Source organism: Tursiops truncatus, chromosome 15 (genome assembly GCF_011762595.2).
Source record: "Tursiops truncatus isolate mTurTru1 chromosome 15, mTurTru1.mat.Y, whole genome shotgun sequence".
NCBI lineage: Eukaryota > Metazoa > Chordata > Mammalia > Artiodactyla > Delphinidae > Tursiops > Tursiops truncatus.
The window spans coordinates 34981777-34998994 of record NC_047048.1 but is presented as its reverse complement, the minus strand read 5'-3'; the positions used below and the strand labels follow the sequence as shown (position 1 = coordinate 34998994).

General features: G+C 43.6%; 1 protein-coding gene across 7 annotated transcripts in view; it reads right to left on the bottom strand.

Annotated features, from left to right (window-relative positions):
* Nucleotides 1-17218, bottom strand: part of CREBBP (CREB binding protein) — a 132540-nt gene that overhangs the window by 44352 nt on the left and 70970 nt on the right. For 5 of the 7 annotated variants that reach the window (XM_073793266.1, XM_033840337.2, XM_033840340.2 and 2 more), the window contains exons 4-6: nt 10085-10325; nt 8637-8750; nt 251-493 (exon numbers count right to left, since the gene is read on the bottom strand). In XM_073793266.1, coding sequence (XP_073649367.1) covers nt 251-493; nt 8637-8750; nt 10085-10325 — 598 coding nt within the window. The remainder of the gene's footprint in view (nt 1-250; nt 494-8636; nt 8751-10084; nt 10326-17218) is intronic. The other 2 variants (XM_033840338.2, XM_033840339.2) reach the window with 1 other exon arrangement.

Sequence of the window (17218 nt, the reverse complement as noted above, 5' to 3'; positions counted from 1 at the left end):
ATTGGTTCATTTGCAAATGCTATTCATTTTACAAGCCTGTAGCATCTTCTGTGCACCCTACACTTTAGCCTTTTCCTGGAAGTTTTTTATTTCAATCATTTAAAAGATACCATCACCATAATATATATACATATATTAACTTGAATTTAAAGTAAAAACAGTAACTGAAAACAGCCTTGGGTTCCAGGAAGACTTGTCATTCCCAATGCTGCATGTGGACAAAGAAATTCTTGAGAGTTCTTTCACCTACCCAGGGTGTTGAGAGTCCTCATCTGCTGGTGAGTTTGAGGCTGTGCTGGTTGCTGGCCAGGAACCTGAGGCTGCAGCTGCGTCTGGGGCTGATTCAGGTAGGGGAGTCCAAGAGCAGCATACGCTCTTTGCATGGAGCTGGGGTCTATGGGATTTGGGTTACTTAAAGAAGTGGCATTCTGTTGGCCTGTGCCAACAGAACCAATTGTGTTTTGAATTCCACTAGCTGGAGACCCCAGGATGGCTATAACAACAAACAGACAAACAAAAAAGATAAGTAAAAGGGAGAAGTCCACAAATGATTTAAAAACTACTGAAAAGCAAGTAAAATTTTATCAGAAGACCACCTATGTATGTCACGAAACACTGGAACAAGGCTACCAAGAAAGGAACTGTGCAGACAGAAGGATCCCATTCTATTCATCTATTCTGCACAGCAGTAGTTGAAGAGCAAAAAGCTGAAGAAAAATTCAAGTTTCTATGTTAGAAAACAACAGACCACAAAGTCAGTGATTACCTAATCAAAGTCCTCATGTATTAAATCTAGAGACTCATAAGAAGTCGGTTCTGGGGAAATAGAAAACGTGTAACAACAGAAAGTTTCGGATTCTTTGGGGGTCATCAGCCACCACTGAGATGACCTAAGGAGCCCCCCGCTGCTGCCGCTCTCCCAAGTCCTTTACTCCTCACCTGCATAGGTACAGAAGGATTAACAGAAGGAGCAGAGGTGATACCTAGTTGGTCAGTTTTGTTACTTATTAATAACTTGAGATCTATGACATGACCTTCCAAAAAACAAAAGTGCACTTCCTTGAAACTGCAGCGTACAGTGACCAGGTAACACCACACCTTTCTCTCCTACGAGTTTCCTATGCAGGAGGACACCATGCTGAGCTCTCTGCTATGTGAAGCTGTTCGAGAAATGCTGTACTTGACAGAGTGACTATCTAGCTGAAATGAGTGATGGACCGAGGCTTGGTGTCCCCTCAGCACCGCTGATACTCAGAACTGAGTGTCAAGATGCTCAGCCTCGGCAGCCAACCTCGGCTCCCATGGCCTGGCCTGGCCTGAGGCTGGCTCGCAGGGTGTTCTTTCCAGCTACCCTTCTTCCTGCCTGATCCCCGGAGACTAAAGGAAAAATCTGTGGCAATATAAAGAGTCCCATTCCCAAGGGCTTCAAAGCTAACAGAGATGGCCCCAAACATCCATCCGTCCGTCTGTCCATCCATCCATCCATCCAAATGTCCTCCTTTGCTGAGCACTCAATATATGGCAGAAGTTTTATGTCATACCATTTATTCTTATTCTTAAGATCTCCTTTCTTTCCAACTTCCCAAAGCTTTATAGTCATGTCATAAACAGCAGCTTATAAAACTGATACTATAACATATGCTCTCTGATACATTAAAAAACACTATCACAAAGCCTTTCTTTAAAATTCAATTACCTTATGTGTAATAACAATATTCTCACATTACCATCAGTGCAACTATAACATAAACAACTCAAATACTTAACAGAGTAACTTAATTAAACCAAAATGTGTTAAAAAAAAACCCCAAAACTTGATAATTACACATTCCATACTATTAATTTTTCTAATAAGGATATTCAGATCTCAAACTTATTAATGCTCATTGGACACAATTACACACACCAAGCACCTCGTTATTATAAATGAAAATCAGTTCCCAAGGTACACTTTATGACAAGCATGTAGCTGAAATAAGTCATGTATAATACCTTATAAAAGTGTTTTTTTCCTAATAGCTAATACTCCACAAAACTTTAAACACATGACACTGTACTCTTGAAACTGACATGCTAAATTTTCTAAAAGAACTATGATGTAAAAAGGAAAGTGATAATGGTAGGATGACTTATTTTTCTATCACCTTGTGGTATAAGAAAGAACAGACACAGACTACGTTGATACACATATTGATCAATTGTGGAGGGAGAGGAATTTAAAGAAACAAGGTGTACGTGGCCTTCCGTTTCTGGGTGAAGCTGCATTAGCGACCACTTCTTCCTGCTATTATCCATTCGCGTCCACACTTCCCCAAATGCCATCCTTTTAGCCAAAATTCCACATCCTAGGACAAATGCCATTCCCAAGCTCAAGGCCACTTATGGGGCAGCCAGCATGTCTCGTGGAAGCTGCTGACAAGGTCAATGCATTTTTTGTTTGTGTTACATTTATGTCCTAAATGTAAACATTACTATATTTTTTATTTTAAAAGAAAACACATCTATCTGAAGACAAGCAAGCATTTGGTAATTGACATTTCTAACAATTTAGAGACAAAGGAAAACAAAATACAAACAAAAAGCGTCTCTAACATACACGCATGGCCCAATTTGAGTCCAAATGCTGCTATGAGATAACACAAATTATCTCATAAGGGTAAGGGAACACAGGCATTTCCTATGGGGGTGACAGCTGATGGAAAGGGGTAAAAGCGCTAGATGCTCTAGCTCTCCGTGAACATCCTGCTGGTGTCTTGGGCAGCAGTTAAGTCTTCCCTGAATTCCCCCAGTGTCTCCTGGGCCTCTGCTTCTCTTTGGGCATCTGAGCTTCCTGCACTCTCTCGCTCACTCATTCACTCAACTTGCTGCACAGACTGCGTACAGACTGGATGTTGGGGACTCTGCGAGGCTCCGGGATATGCACTCACAGAGCAGAGGGTCTGATGGGAGAGCAACAAATTTATCTGATAATACTGACAAATGTAAGGCCGCAGCTCTGGACCCCATATCAGATTCAATGGTGCTCATCTCCTCTTCCCTGCACGTTCCCTAAAGGGTGGACCAGTGTGCGACGCATCTGGATTCCTCCCATGTTGTGGCGCCCAGCACAGGGAAACGAGGTGCAGGTGAGCTGCGGCAGTATAACAGGTGCCCTCCCAGCACTGAGGGCTTTAGGGCCGAACAAAAATGAAAGGAGTGCTAAAACAGCAAGGCTTCATTCATCTGGTATCATTGAGAATACAGCCTGCTGTACTGACGTTTGCCCCCCCCCCCCTTTTTTTTTTTTGGCCATGCTGCAAGGCTTGTGCAATATCAGTTCCCTGACCGGGGGTGATCGAACCTGGGCCCCCACAGTGAAAGTGCAGACTCCTAACCACTGGACCACCAGGGAATTCCCATTTACCTCTTTAAATGTCAAAACCTCTTGTTCTTTTTACGATTTTTACATCATTTTCTTTCTTAGAGCTCAATGCTATGTTTCATACACAATCAATCCTTAGAATATCACATCACACAATGTCTCAATACATCTCAATACAGTGTGGGTTCCTCTCCCTTGAGTATCAGTCGGCATTCCTGCTACATCAAAACACCCCCAACCCCTCCAATGACCCACCGTTCCCCTTCTGTTGCAGCTATACCAGGAGCCCACGACTTAGGAAATAAAAGGCCAAGTTTCATAGTTGGCTCTGCCCAGGACTCACCCACCACTTTTCAAGGCAGTCCTTCCCCAGTGAGCACAAAGCCTCACGGAGAGGGTCCATGTACGCTATACACTGCTGCTTTGCAACATTCAATTCACCAGATGTTCCAGTCCCCCCAGTCATTCTCAATAAAACTGTGCTCAATTTGTAAATCCAATGAAAACGGACACACTGAACTCCAAAGCTTTGTGAGGTTGGTGGGGGACATGCCACGGAGCAGGCAAAGCATCTACTACCTGGTCATCACTTAGATTTCCACTGAAAAAGCCAAGCTGAAATTTACTCAGACCTGCAGACGTCTCTGCAGAGCTGCTCCCACAGCACAGGGCTTCACATGCACTGTGCACCAGGACCCCCCCTTCCTCTCCAGCATCTTCATGTGTACAGCACAGGGCACAATGACAAAGGGGAACACCTGAGCCCCAGGGCCAGGCCTCCCATCACAGCCACCAACAAGCAAGAATGCACGCCCTGCAGCAGGTTTTCCTCAGAAGCCAAAGACTCAGAAGTGGCAACCCTGTGTCTCCCAGAAGAGCAAGGACAAAGCTATTCCGATGAAGTCTATCACCAGCGAAGGTTTGGTACTTAAATCAGGGCAAACAAGCCCAATGCTCTGTCCCTACAGCCAGAGGCTACCGTGCCCGCTTCTGCTCCCCGCCCCTACCCGAGTGAGGGCTGTCAGAGGTGGCTGAGGGTCTCTGGGGAGCCCTCAGGTGGAACAGGCGGCCATCCCACAAGTGCTCGCTGACCACCAGGCAGGCGTCATGAGGGCACGTTTTAAGGAAGACTCAACACCCTGAAGGAATGCATTTCACACAGAGGGGTCTAAAGTTGGAACACACAGCAGGGCCAGATAGTGAGCATCAAGCCAGTAGAGGTATTCAAGTCACAGGTCTGGGGACTGCCGACTGAGACCCTGTGGAGGCTCACGTCGAGGTGCAGCCCAGGGCCCAGGCAGCCCTGGGCAGTGAGTGGGCTGGTGTGGCTCTGGGGCTGACCCTGGGGCACCCATTCTGACAGTCCTTCTGGTCTGAGTTGGGAAACCCATGGTTTCCCCCAGAGAACAACTCACACCTTCTCAAAAGTTCCAGAACAGACACTCTGCCCTTCAACGCATTCAGAGCAGCATGTCCCGATCACCTGGGAATTTGTTAAAATGTAGTCTAGTAACACAGAAGGTCTGGGATGAGGTCCAATTTTCTGCATTTCTAACACACAACCTGGGGGTGCCCGTGCAGTTGGTCTGAGGACCACATGCTGAGTACCAATAACCCCACTGATGAGGCAACATGAATTCAAATAGAGAATTCGGTCATGTGTTCCCACAGCCCCTGTCCCCGTTGCCACCCTGTACAGTACTGGAATTTACTGGGAGTCAGATGCCAGGACTGACATTAGGTATATACCTTGCAAAGTCCTAATTATTCAATAAAATCTGATTATCTCTATAAGGGATGGATAACTCAAGATCAGTGATTGCAGAATCTCTTGAAAACAACTCAAGGAAAAATTAAACAAAATCTCAACACAGGCCAAAGAGGTCTGAGTTTCCTTTCAATGACCACTGTGTAGGCTCCACAGGTGATTCTGGCAGGTTCTCTCAATAGAGACATCAGTGAGAGAAGTTAGATAAGTAGGATGTGTGCACCAGGTAGGGTGAGCATCTGTGGGAAAACCTGCCTGGAAAGCACAGCCTTGGTGGACACAGGTGTGTCTCAGTCCCCAGGGGTCCTTACCACCCATTACAAACCTTACTATAGCATAGGAACCTCTGAATCCAGTCAGATCTGTGCCCTTGCAGGCATATCAGCTGTGCTATCTAGAATGCTCTTCCATTGTTATTTTATTGAAATTGGGCTTTGCCCAGCCCCACCCTCCAGCACACTCTGATCCTCCCTGCCAGGACTGCTTATAATACTGACTTGCCTCTACCTCACTCCTCTGACTGATGCCATCGTCACATCATTTTCAATGTACAGCTGACCCTTAAACAATATGGGTCTGAAGAGCATAGGTCCACGTACACACAGATGTTCTTCAACAGCAAATATGACACCCACACACTGTCATCTGCAGATGCAGAACCAAAGACACGGAGGAACCAAACTGCCAATGCAGTGGGAAGGCCGTGGTTTGACTGACTGATTTATGCTGCGCTGGGTATTACCTGTGACGCGTGGGATCTTTTAGTTACGGCATGCGGACTTCTTAGTCTTGGCATGTGAACTCTTAGTCGCTGCATGCATGTGGGATCTACTTCCCTGACCAGGAATCGAACCCAGGCCCCCTTCACTGAGAGCGCAGAGTCTTACCCACTGGACCACCAGGGAAGTCCCGGGCTGTGGATATCTGACTGTGCAGAGGTTTGGTGCCCCTAACCCCTGAGCTGTTCAAGGGTCAACTGGATATATTCTAACAGTGGAGCTGACTCTCAGCTGCTAGAGGGTCAGATCCACAGTTCCTCTCTATTGCCTAAACCCCATTTCACACATGATAAGCACAACTTGCTTCAGGAGAGGAGGAACAGCAACAAACATTTACAGAAAAGATATTGCTGCAACTTTCTCACTCAGCCTATCAAAGTCCTTTGTACTCACAAAACTATAGTGCTAGAGCCAAAGGAATAGACTCAGAGCAGAAACGTAATTTGAGAAGCATGTAAAAAACCAAAAACAAACAAAAAAAAGAAAGCACTTTCATTTCTTTCATGAAAATTTGCCAAAACCTTGCACAAAGTTAGTCTACACCTTCTCTGTGACTTTATATTATAAAATCACTCTGGTAACACCTTACATTATGACTAGGAGAAACACTGTGGTTTACCACTTCTGAGAGCACGCACTGGATCAATTGTCACAACAGTCAGGCAGTTATAAGGAGTCTATAAAAAAAAAAATCCCACATTCATTTTTCTTTTTTTTTTAAAACAAAAACCACACAAAGTGTTTCTTAAAAAGAGAAATCTTTACAATTGTCATGGCAATACATATTAAAAACCAGAAGAGCTCAGAAAATCCACAGCCCCAAATTGAAAGTTAAGAACAATGTCTTAATTCATTACTCACGGAATTAATACTGTACAACCACAAACTCGACAAATGAATATTCTGGCACTTAAAACGCCTACTGGGCTTCCCTGGTGGCGCAGTGGTTGAGAGTCTGCCTGCCAATGCAGGGGACACGGGTTTGAGCCCTGGTCTGGGAGGATCCCACATGCTGTGGAGCAACTGGGCCCGTGAGCCACAACTACTGAGCCTGCGCTCCGCAACGAGAGGCCGCAACAGTGAGAGGCCCATGCACCGCGATGAAGAGTGGCCCCCGCTCGTCCCAACTGGAGAAAGCTCTCGTACAGAAACGAAGACCCAACACAGCCAAAAATAATAAATTAATTAAAAAAAACAAAACAAAACACGCCTATTACTGAAATACATCCTAAAACACAAGAAACTAACCATCACAACATACTAGTTAAAAAAAATGTTTTACACCAACTTGAAGGAAAACCAGACTGCATTCCACTAGAACTACTGTCCCAAATATCTGGTTCTAGAAGACCCAGACTCCTAGATCTTTACTTTATATAAGAGATGTCCTGGAAAATTGTGTATTAATTCAATTTTTGGTTAATCAAAGTATAATTTAACTGATTTAGGAAAGTGACTTTTAAAGGAAGCTTAGTATGACCCCTTCTGCAGGGAGGGAGGGAGGATGACAGGCCTGTGGCCCTGGACCATCTCTCCTGTGCCGTGGACACCCAGCCACGTGGGGCAGGCTCGTGAGGGACCCTTTTGGAAGGAAGGAGCTGGGCTTGTTGAGAGGAAAGCATGTGGCCTGCACAGTGCTCTGAGGAACAGTGTGCTTGTCCATCTTTCCTTGTGCCACATGGAAACAACCAGAAAGAAAAGCAGCACATGTTCTGCAGGCAGCAGTGGGGTCTGAGGCAGGTGATCAAGAAGAATGAGAGTAATGAACACATAACGACAAACAGGGGAGGCTGGCAAGACAGCACAGATGAGGTGGAGGAAGATGAAGACGACGGTGCTGGAGTCACGGGGAGCAGCTCCAGCCCAAGGGGTGACACAAGATTCAAGGGCACGGCCTATCTGCCCAAACTGAGGGACACACCCAAAGACCACAGTTTCACCTTGGAAATGACAGGAAGGGACTTAAAATTCGGGAGAGATGCTCATCCTTTCCCTGCTCTGATGCCTACAGGGAGCCCCTGGGAGCCACACACAGGCCTCCTAAGCAGGGCGCTGCTTAGCCGATCAGCTAAAGGCTACAAAGATCGACTGGAAAGATGACAAAACGATGGGAATGATCAGGATGCAGCCAGTCCTGGTGCAGAGACTCTCGATTTGTGCTGAATAAACTGTTAGTTATGCAACTAGATCTGGGAACTGCATCTCCAAGGAGGAAAACTTCCTAAACATCTACACGTGGGATTTTACCCTGACCCCCTGACTCTTCTAGAAAACGGAGTCCTCAAAACTTACTTTAGAGTAATTCCAAAAGAAGTGTCCAGTCTACTCCACCCCTCACCCCGAAGTCGCCGCCATTATAGTGACATGACACTCAAATCCTCAGATACTGAGTATCTGTCAAGAAACATGAAGAGTCATCATGTTGGCTCTTGGCTCTCTAAACAAAGTGACGCCCCTCTTTTGCACTAACTGCTCTGCTGTGACCAATTCTAGTGCTGGAGGTGGAGGGTGGGGGGGATTCCAAAGCGACCATGTCACTGAGCACATGGAGGACCTGCCTACTCGCTAAGCTGAGCTTCACCCTCAGGTCTCCATCTTGGTACCTCTGCTCCCACTATACTTTGCGGTTAGTAGTTTCTGCCCTGCTTCCTACCTACTCCTCTGTATTCTCTTTAGAAATAGCTTATCATCTCATCGCCAAGCTTCTCTACCCCCAATGCTCACTTACTTTGTTGGTTTCGCTTGTCACTGGCATTTTTCAAAGGGAGGCAAACAGGACAGTCATGTCGTGTGCAGTTCTTCCAATGAGAGATGATTTGTCGTGAAGATGCACAATGGGCAACTATGACCAGAAAAACAACGAGATGTTATTTTTCTATCCAAATTGTCACGCTTTCAATTACACCTAAATTATAATGCCAGCTTCCATAAAAAAATGGTAACAAGTGTAACCACAGCACAGTGCAGGCAGTCCTCAACTTACAAACAGGCTATTTTCCAAAAAGTTTGTAAGTCAACTACTGAGAGTTCCAAACAAAAACTTCCCATAGAAGCAATGTTATGAATGATGGTGAATAAGGTTCAGCCCACAAATCAAAAACAAAACAAAAACTACTCGCCCTGAAATACTGCACAACTGGAATGAAAGGCAGAACAAATAATAATTCTGCGATGTCACTATTTACAATAAAAATTTTACATTATGTTTAAGCATGAAACCATCTAAATACTATAGCTGAAGAAATACAGACAGAAGCAAATGAGAGGTCTGTGGAGACTCTGAAGGGGACGCTGGGCAGTTCTCAAAGTACTTGAGAGGGCAGCTGTGCCTGGTCCCTCTTTCTTTATTTTTGCTTCCATGTGAAGGTGCTGTCACTTCTTTCTAAAGGTCTAGCATGACCCTCCTCTGCTTTTCCATCAGGATCAGGGTTACACCTGGGACTCACAAATGTCACAAGGGAAAGAGGGAGATCAGGGACAGACTCTCCCCAAGGTTTAGGAGCACAAGTTTGAAGAGAAGAGAATAAAGAGTAAAGGGAAGTAGAGTTGTTAGTAAGAAGCAGTCTCTTCGGGAGAACTGGGGTGTCTGCTATAGAAGAGCAGGCGGCGGGGGTGGGGCACGTGACTCGCCTGAGTCCTCCTCCTGGAGGGGAAGGAAGGAGAGGCAGGGATGATACGGTGCATAGTTCCCCACGTCACAGACAGTCACCCAGGACAACTTCACCAGTATCCCAATGAGTCTCAAGACGAAAAGGTGGAGGAGCAAGGCAGTGGGCCCCTGGCAGTGTGGGCACACAAAACGACTGCAAGACAGATGCTCTAGGTTCTGGGAAGGGCGTGTGCATGCGTGTCTGTGTGTGAGCTACACTGTCCAAAAGAAAACCGTGATCTAAACAGTTATGACAAAGACAGTGTCAAGAAGGGACAAAGGTCTTCCATGACACAGGAAGGCAGAAAAGAACAAATGCAGGGCACAGCCCCAGCCAGCAGAAGTTCACAGAATATCATAAAACCAAATCGCCTTTCTCCTCAGCAGGTAAGTGTCCAGAGGCATCTGACTGGTCGGTGTGTGGGGACGTTGGTGGTGGGAACCTTATTAACAAGAGAGGTGCCTGAGAATAATAGGCAAATTTCATCCTAAACTCTGCCCCCAGGACTTCAGAAAATGGCACTTACCTTGACAGGCTTTCCCAGCCTGACAATGTGTCATGTGATTCAAAACATTTTTCATGGTTCGACAATGTGGGAGAGAGCAGGCCCGAACCTCTCCATTTGCTTGTTCTCGCCTCTGACATTTATGAGCGTGAAGCAGTAGAACCAGCTGCTGCTGTATCAGTTTGCGTTTTTCAGGATCTGCAGTAGGGCCCGTTGCAATTGCCTGTGTGGGTCCAATTCCCACTGATGTTTGCATCTGAGACTAAAATAAAACAAATAAAAATATTTTAATAAGCTTTCAGAGTTCCAATTCACGTTCATTAATTATTTTTCAAACTAATGTTAAAGCTGATGGATAGTATCAGCCACAGAGAGAAGGCAGCTGGTGAGGTTCTCTTTAGCTCATTGGCAACTTTAAGGAAGATCCAGAGGCACAGAAATAAACCAACTCAGAAGCAAGGCTGGTTAAAGTTCACTTTTGTATGATCATCTGAGAGCAAGAAAGCGATGCTTATTCTAAACTGTAGTAACAAAAACCCAATTCACTCTACAATACACACAAGTGCACGAAAAGCTGTTACTATATTAGGTTTAACCATATGAAACTGTTGTTTCTCTAGGCCCAAATGACCAAACATTGGCAATTTCATATGATTCAACCTAATTAAAAAGATTGTCAAGGCCTGACCAATCACAACCCACTGCGAATATCTGATGGAGCATAAGAATCAGAGCCACCCTTTGGATTTCATAATCTTGTGACCAGAGGGACAATACTTGCAGCATTCCTAAAAGAATAAGACAGGAATTCCTGGGTGGCACAGTGGTTGAGAATCTGCCTGCTAATGCAGGGGACACAGGTTCGATCCCTGGTCCGGGAAGATTCCATGTGCCATGGAGCAACTAAGCCTGTACGCCACAACTACTGAGCCTGCACTCTACAGCCTGCAAGCCACAACTACTGAGCCTGTATGCCACAACTACTGAAGCCCCTGCGCCCTAGAGCCTGTGCGCTGCAACTACTGAGCCCATGTGCCGCAACTACTGAAGCCCGAGCACCCAGAGCCCGTGCTCCACAACAAAAGAAGCCACCACAATGAGAAGCCTGCACACCGCAATGAAGAGTAGCCCCCACTCGCCACAACTAGAGAAAGCCCATGCGCAGCAATGAAGACCCAACGCAGCCAAAAAATAAATAAATAAAATAAAAAGTTTTTTTTTTAAAAAAGAGAATAAGACAGCACTTATCTTGAATACAACCACCCAGTACAATTGTTAATGCTTATCAAATGCTTTGCCTTCCATTAAAATTTCTACGCAGACATCTGACAATATTTTTTCTAAAAGTATTAGATGATCTGCTAAAGTTTCAAAAATAGAGTTTAGCTGCTCTCAGCCTTTCAAAGTAATAGGCCAGACCAACCATATCTCTTAACTGCAAAGAAAATGGAAAAGGTGACCTGTGGAGACCACCTTCTTACTCTTTACTAACTACCAACATTCTTCACACAAATTTACTAAAGAAACTTGTGAAATCAGAGAAATGTAATGTTCCTAATATGCAACAATATAATCCATAGTTCAGGGATTTCTATCTTCTGCTCTGACATTCACACTCCTCGCCTGATTTCACAACACTCAGTGCCTCCCATGAAGTACACCACCACTCTGATTTTCCAAATTAAGAATCAAAACTATACACCTGCAATTAGGGGAAAACCAAGTATAAAATTATTTCTTAATGAACCAAAGCTCATTTTTAAAAAGTTACAGGGTTTTGTGCTTTGGTTTTATCGTGATGAGAACTCAGAAAATAAGTGTGTAGAAAAACCGCCTGGCTTTGCTCAGGAGCACAACCCCTGGAAGCCTAACCAGGATCCAAAGCAAAAACAAAGTTCAAGCTGAGAGGTCGAGCTTCCTGACTGGTAGAGAAAACAGCCTCTTTTCCTTATGTCTGTTTTTTCCCTGATTATATAAACAATATATGCACCCGGTAGAAAATGTGGAAAGCAAAAGAACTAAGGAAATAATTAACATGTGAAATCCTGACAGCCAGGAGTCCACTACTGAAGCACAGACAGGTTTTTCTTCTTCCAGTCTTTTTTCCTATGCACATGTGTATGCATGAACCATCTGGCTTCGTATTTACTCCAGGTTCTGTCCCATACCATTAAGTTGTAGTATGATGTGTAGTGAACATGTGACTATACACTTGTTTATACAATCTCCCATGATTGGGCATAAACTGTACCCTCTCCTTTTTTTCTGGTACTTTAAAATAAAGCTCCAATAGCCTGTGACTATGCCCCCAGCAGCATTCAGTATCAATGTTAAATGTTTCAGAACTGATCAACTTATTCCCATGGACTAGAAAGTCCAAGCGGAAATCAATAGGAATAGAAGAATATGAGAAATATAAGATGATCCTTGTTTAGGTCTCTTCTGCATTTATAAAAATTTCAAACGTATGGAAAAATAGAGAGGAAAGGATACCATTATCACATCTAACAAAAGAAGGATTTTTTTAAAAAATAAATTTATATATTTATTTGTTTTTATTTTTGGCTGTGTTGGGTCTTCATTGCTGCGCCTGGGCTTTCTCTAGTTGCAGCGAGCAGGGTCTACTCTTCATTGTGGTGCGCGGGCTCCTCATTGCTGTGGCTTCTCTAGTTGCGGAGCATGGGCTCTAGGCGCGTGGGCTTCAGTAGTTGTGGCACTCAGGCTCAGCAGTTGTGGTTTGCGGGCTCTAGAGCACAGGCTCAGTAGTTGTGGCACATGGGCTTAGTTGCTCTGTGTCACGTAGCATCTTCCCGGACCAGGGCTCGAACCCATGTCCCCTGCATTGGCAGGCGGATTCTTAACCACTGTGCCAGCAGGGAAGCCCAAAATGAAGGATTCTTTAATATCTGTTAATATCTAGTCCCTATATAAATTTCTCTACTTGCCCCCAAAATGTCTTTTAGAGCTGGTCTGCACAAATCAAGACCCAATTCAGACCCAAACCCTACATCTGGTTATTGTCTTTAAAGTTCTTCATCTCCTGCCCCCTCCCCCATTTTCTCATGGCACTGACTTGAAGAATCCAGCCAGTTGTCCTCCTCCCATTTCTTAAAATACAGAAATGCTACATACAAAAAAATATGTATCATACAAAAATCTGGTAAAAATCTCAACCTTATGATTAAATTATGAAAGACTTTTTAGGGGCTTCCCTGGTGGTGCAGTGGTTGAGAGTCCGCCTGCCGATGCAGGGGACACGGGTTCGTGCCCCGGTCCGGGAAGATCCCACATGCTGCGGAGCAGCTAGGCCCGTGAGCCACGGGCGCTGAGCCTGTGCGTCCAGAGCCTGTACTCCGCAACGGGAGAGGCCACAACAGTGAGAATCTCGCGTAGCACAAAAAAAAAAAAAAAAAAAAGACTTTTTAAAGTTATTAAAGATTAACACATTGCTTCTCATCTGGGATGTTCTTAATATAGCATATTTTGAGCTATACGTGACAGTATATTGAAACCTCAACATGTAGAAATAGCATGGCTGGAAACTATACAGCACATTCAAACCTTGGTCTTTACTTTGTCTATCTGTAGATGCTTAATAAGCTCTACACACTGCTTACATGTGTCTCAAAAAACATAATGGATGGTGAAGATGAGTCTGCAGCAAAATGGAAAAGAAGACATGTCTCGTGTCCCTGTGTTTGGCCTTCCCCATATAACTCCACGTACTTGCTCAAGGCTATTCCAGTTTGCAAAGTGCTTACAAACTTAGGGTGCATTTAAGTTCCTCCTCTCTCAGACTGGTGTTCAACAAGACAGAAGAGGTGTATGAACTCCTGCAGAAATCTGTCAGAAGCAGCCTTCAGACTCTACCAACTTCCCTGCTCAGTCCCCACTGTCCAGGCGGGCATGGAGAATGGAAAAAAAGCGCTTAGACAAGAACCTCCCTTTAAACATATAGAACAAAACCTGCATATTCCCCCCAAAGTAATTTATAATTTTATGCAAATTTATTTTTGCAATAGCCAAGAAAATTTTGAAAAACAGTAAGAATGAAGGAGAAATCTATCCTGCCAGATACCAAAATTATAAAGCTATAGATTTCTTTACATAAGTCTAGAAAAAGATACATGTACATATAAAATTAGTGTATTATACAGGTGGTATTTTAAACTGGACGGCTGTGGCGGCAATCTTTGATCCTTGTATCATCTTAAAATATAAAATAAATTCCAGGTGAATTAAAGTGAATAAAGTAGATTAAAATGGATAAAAATACTAGGAAAAAATACTTTTAGCAGGACAATAAGAAAAACTTAACATAAAGAAAAACAGCAAAATTTAAAAAGTGAAAAACAGGGAAAATGGTTGTTTTTGGGAAGTGGAAACAGTGAGTCAAAAGATAGGGCCATTATTAAAGCTCCTTATATATGTTGCTAAATTGTTTTCCAGAAAGGTTGTGGCACTTTTTATTATATAAAGAACTCGGGGGGGGGGGGGGAAGATACTACTCCATTAAAAAGTTGGGCAAAAAAAAAATGTACAGATACCTCACAAAACAAATAAACAACAAACATACAAAACGTTCTACACCTCGGAGCCAAGACAACTAAATGGAGAGAAGAATAGTCTTTCCAACCAACAGGGATAAAAAGGATAGGACAACTGGATATCCACATGCTAAAGAATGAAGGTGGACCCCTTCTTCACATCATACTCAAAAATTAACTCAAAATGGGGCTTCCCTGGTGGCGCAGTGGTTGACAGTCCGCCTGCCAATGCAGGGGACACAGGTTTGTGCCCCGGTCCGGGGAGATCCCACATGCCGTGGAGCGGCTAGGCCCGTGAGCCATGGCCGCTGGGCCTGTGCGTCCGGAGCCTGTGCTCCGCAACGGGAGAGGCTACAACAGTAAGACGCCTGCGTACCACCAAAAAAAAAAAAAAAAAAAAAAAAAAACTCAAAATGAATCAAAGGCCTAAATATGAGAGCTAAAACCATAAAACTTTTAGAAAAAAAATCATAGGAGTAAACCTTCATGACCTTGGATTAGGTAATGGATTCTTAGGTATGTCACCAAAAGCACAAACCACATCAATGAGAAAAATAAATTGGACCTCATTAAAATAAAAAGCTGTTATGCTTTGAAAGATACCATCAAGAAAGTGAAAGACAACCCAGAGAATGGGAGAAAACATCTGCAAATCATAGATGTGATAAGGCACTTGTATTAAAAAAACACTTACAACTAATGATTAAAAAATAAAAAGAACCTAATTTTTTTAAATGGACAAAGGATATGAACAGACATTTTCCCAAAGAAGATATACAAATGGTCAATAAGCACATGAAAAGACGCTCAGCACTATTAGCCATCATCAGAACCACACTGAGGTACCATTTTACACCCACTAGGTAGCTACAATTAAAAAAACGAGACAGTAACAAGTGTTGGTGAGCATGTGGAAAAACTGGACTCTCACACACTCTACTGGTGAGAACGTCAAATGGAACAGCAACTTTGGAAAACACTCTGGCAGTTCCTCAAAAGGTTAAACCTGGAGTTACCATATGGCCCAGCAATTCCCCTCCTAAGCATATACACCCAAGAGAATTGAAAACATATGTTCACATAAAAACATGTACACAAATGTTTGTAGCAGCACTATTCCTAACAGCCAAAAAAGTGGAACGAACTTAAACGCCCATCAACTGATGAATGGAAAAAAGTGATATATCCAAAATGCAATATAATCCAACCACAAAAAAGGAAGTACCAGTACATGCTACAACATGAATGAACTTCAAAAACATCGTGCTAAGTGAAAACAGCCAGTCACAAATGACCACATATTGTATAATTCCATTTCTATGAAATGTCCAGAATAGGTAAATCCATAGGGGCAGAAAATAGATTAGTGGTTGCATCTGGCTGAAGGTCTGGGGGAAATGGAAGGAACTTGCTAAAAGTACAGAGTTTCTTTCTGGGATATGAAAATGCTCTAAAATTGTGGTTGGCGGACTTCCCCGGTAGCACAGTGGTTAACAATCTGCCTGCCAACGCAGGGGACACGGGTTCGAGCCCTGGTCCGGGAGATCCCACATGCCGTGGAGCAACTAAGCCCGTGTGCCACGACTACTGAGCCTGCAGCGGCTCCAGAGACTGAGAGCCACAACTACTGAGCCCATGTGCCTCGACTACTGAAGTCCGTGCGTCTAGAGCCCGTGCTCCGCAACAAGAGAAACCACTGCAATGAGAAGCCCACTCACTGCAACGAAGAGTAGCGTCCACTCATTGCAACTAGAGAAAGCCCGTGTGCAGCAATGAAGACCCAACTCAGCCAAAAAATAAATTAATTAATCAAAAAAGAAAAAAATTTAAAAATAAAAAATTGTGGTTGGTGATGGTCACACAATACACTGAATGCCACTGAATTGTGCACTTTAAAAGGGGGAAGGAACACTGTATGGGACATGAATTATATCTCAGTAAAGCTGTTTTAAAATGAGTTCTATCTCACTAAGCATCAAAGAAATGAAATGAGAACAAAGAGACATCTTTCACCTATCAATATGACCAAGATAAAAAAAAATGGTATCAATGAGGGTACAGAGACAGCAATTTTCAGAGATTTTGGTGATAATGCAATTTAGTACAACTCTGGAAAGCAACATGTATCAAAAAGAAAAATGTGCATTTCTTTTGATCCAGTAGTTCTACTTCTTATAACTTATTATTAGGGAAGTAACCGGACTAGTGTGCTAAAATGTATGTACAAAGACAGCCACCACGCCTTGATTAAATCACCGAATACTGGAAAACTCCTAAATGCCTATCAAAGGTGGACTAATTAAAAAAAATTATGGCTACAGACCTCATGAAATCATATGCAGTCATGAAAAGTAAGGTGGACCTCAAGTGACCCCAGTCAAAGCCACATGGTACATAAGGGCCCAAAGCCAAGCCCTAACCAAATCCTTGACCCACCCAAAATTGTGAGATATAGCAAAATGATTGAGGCAAACGAAATTAGTAACAATAATAATGTAGACCTTCATGCTCTCATGAAAAGCTGTCTATAACATATTAAGCTACAAAGGAAAGTTATAAAATAGTACCATAAAGTCATTTGGTTTTTCTTTATTAACTTTATATTTTG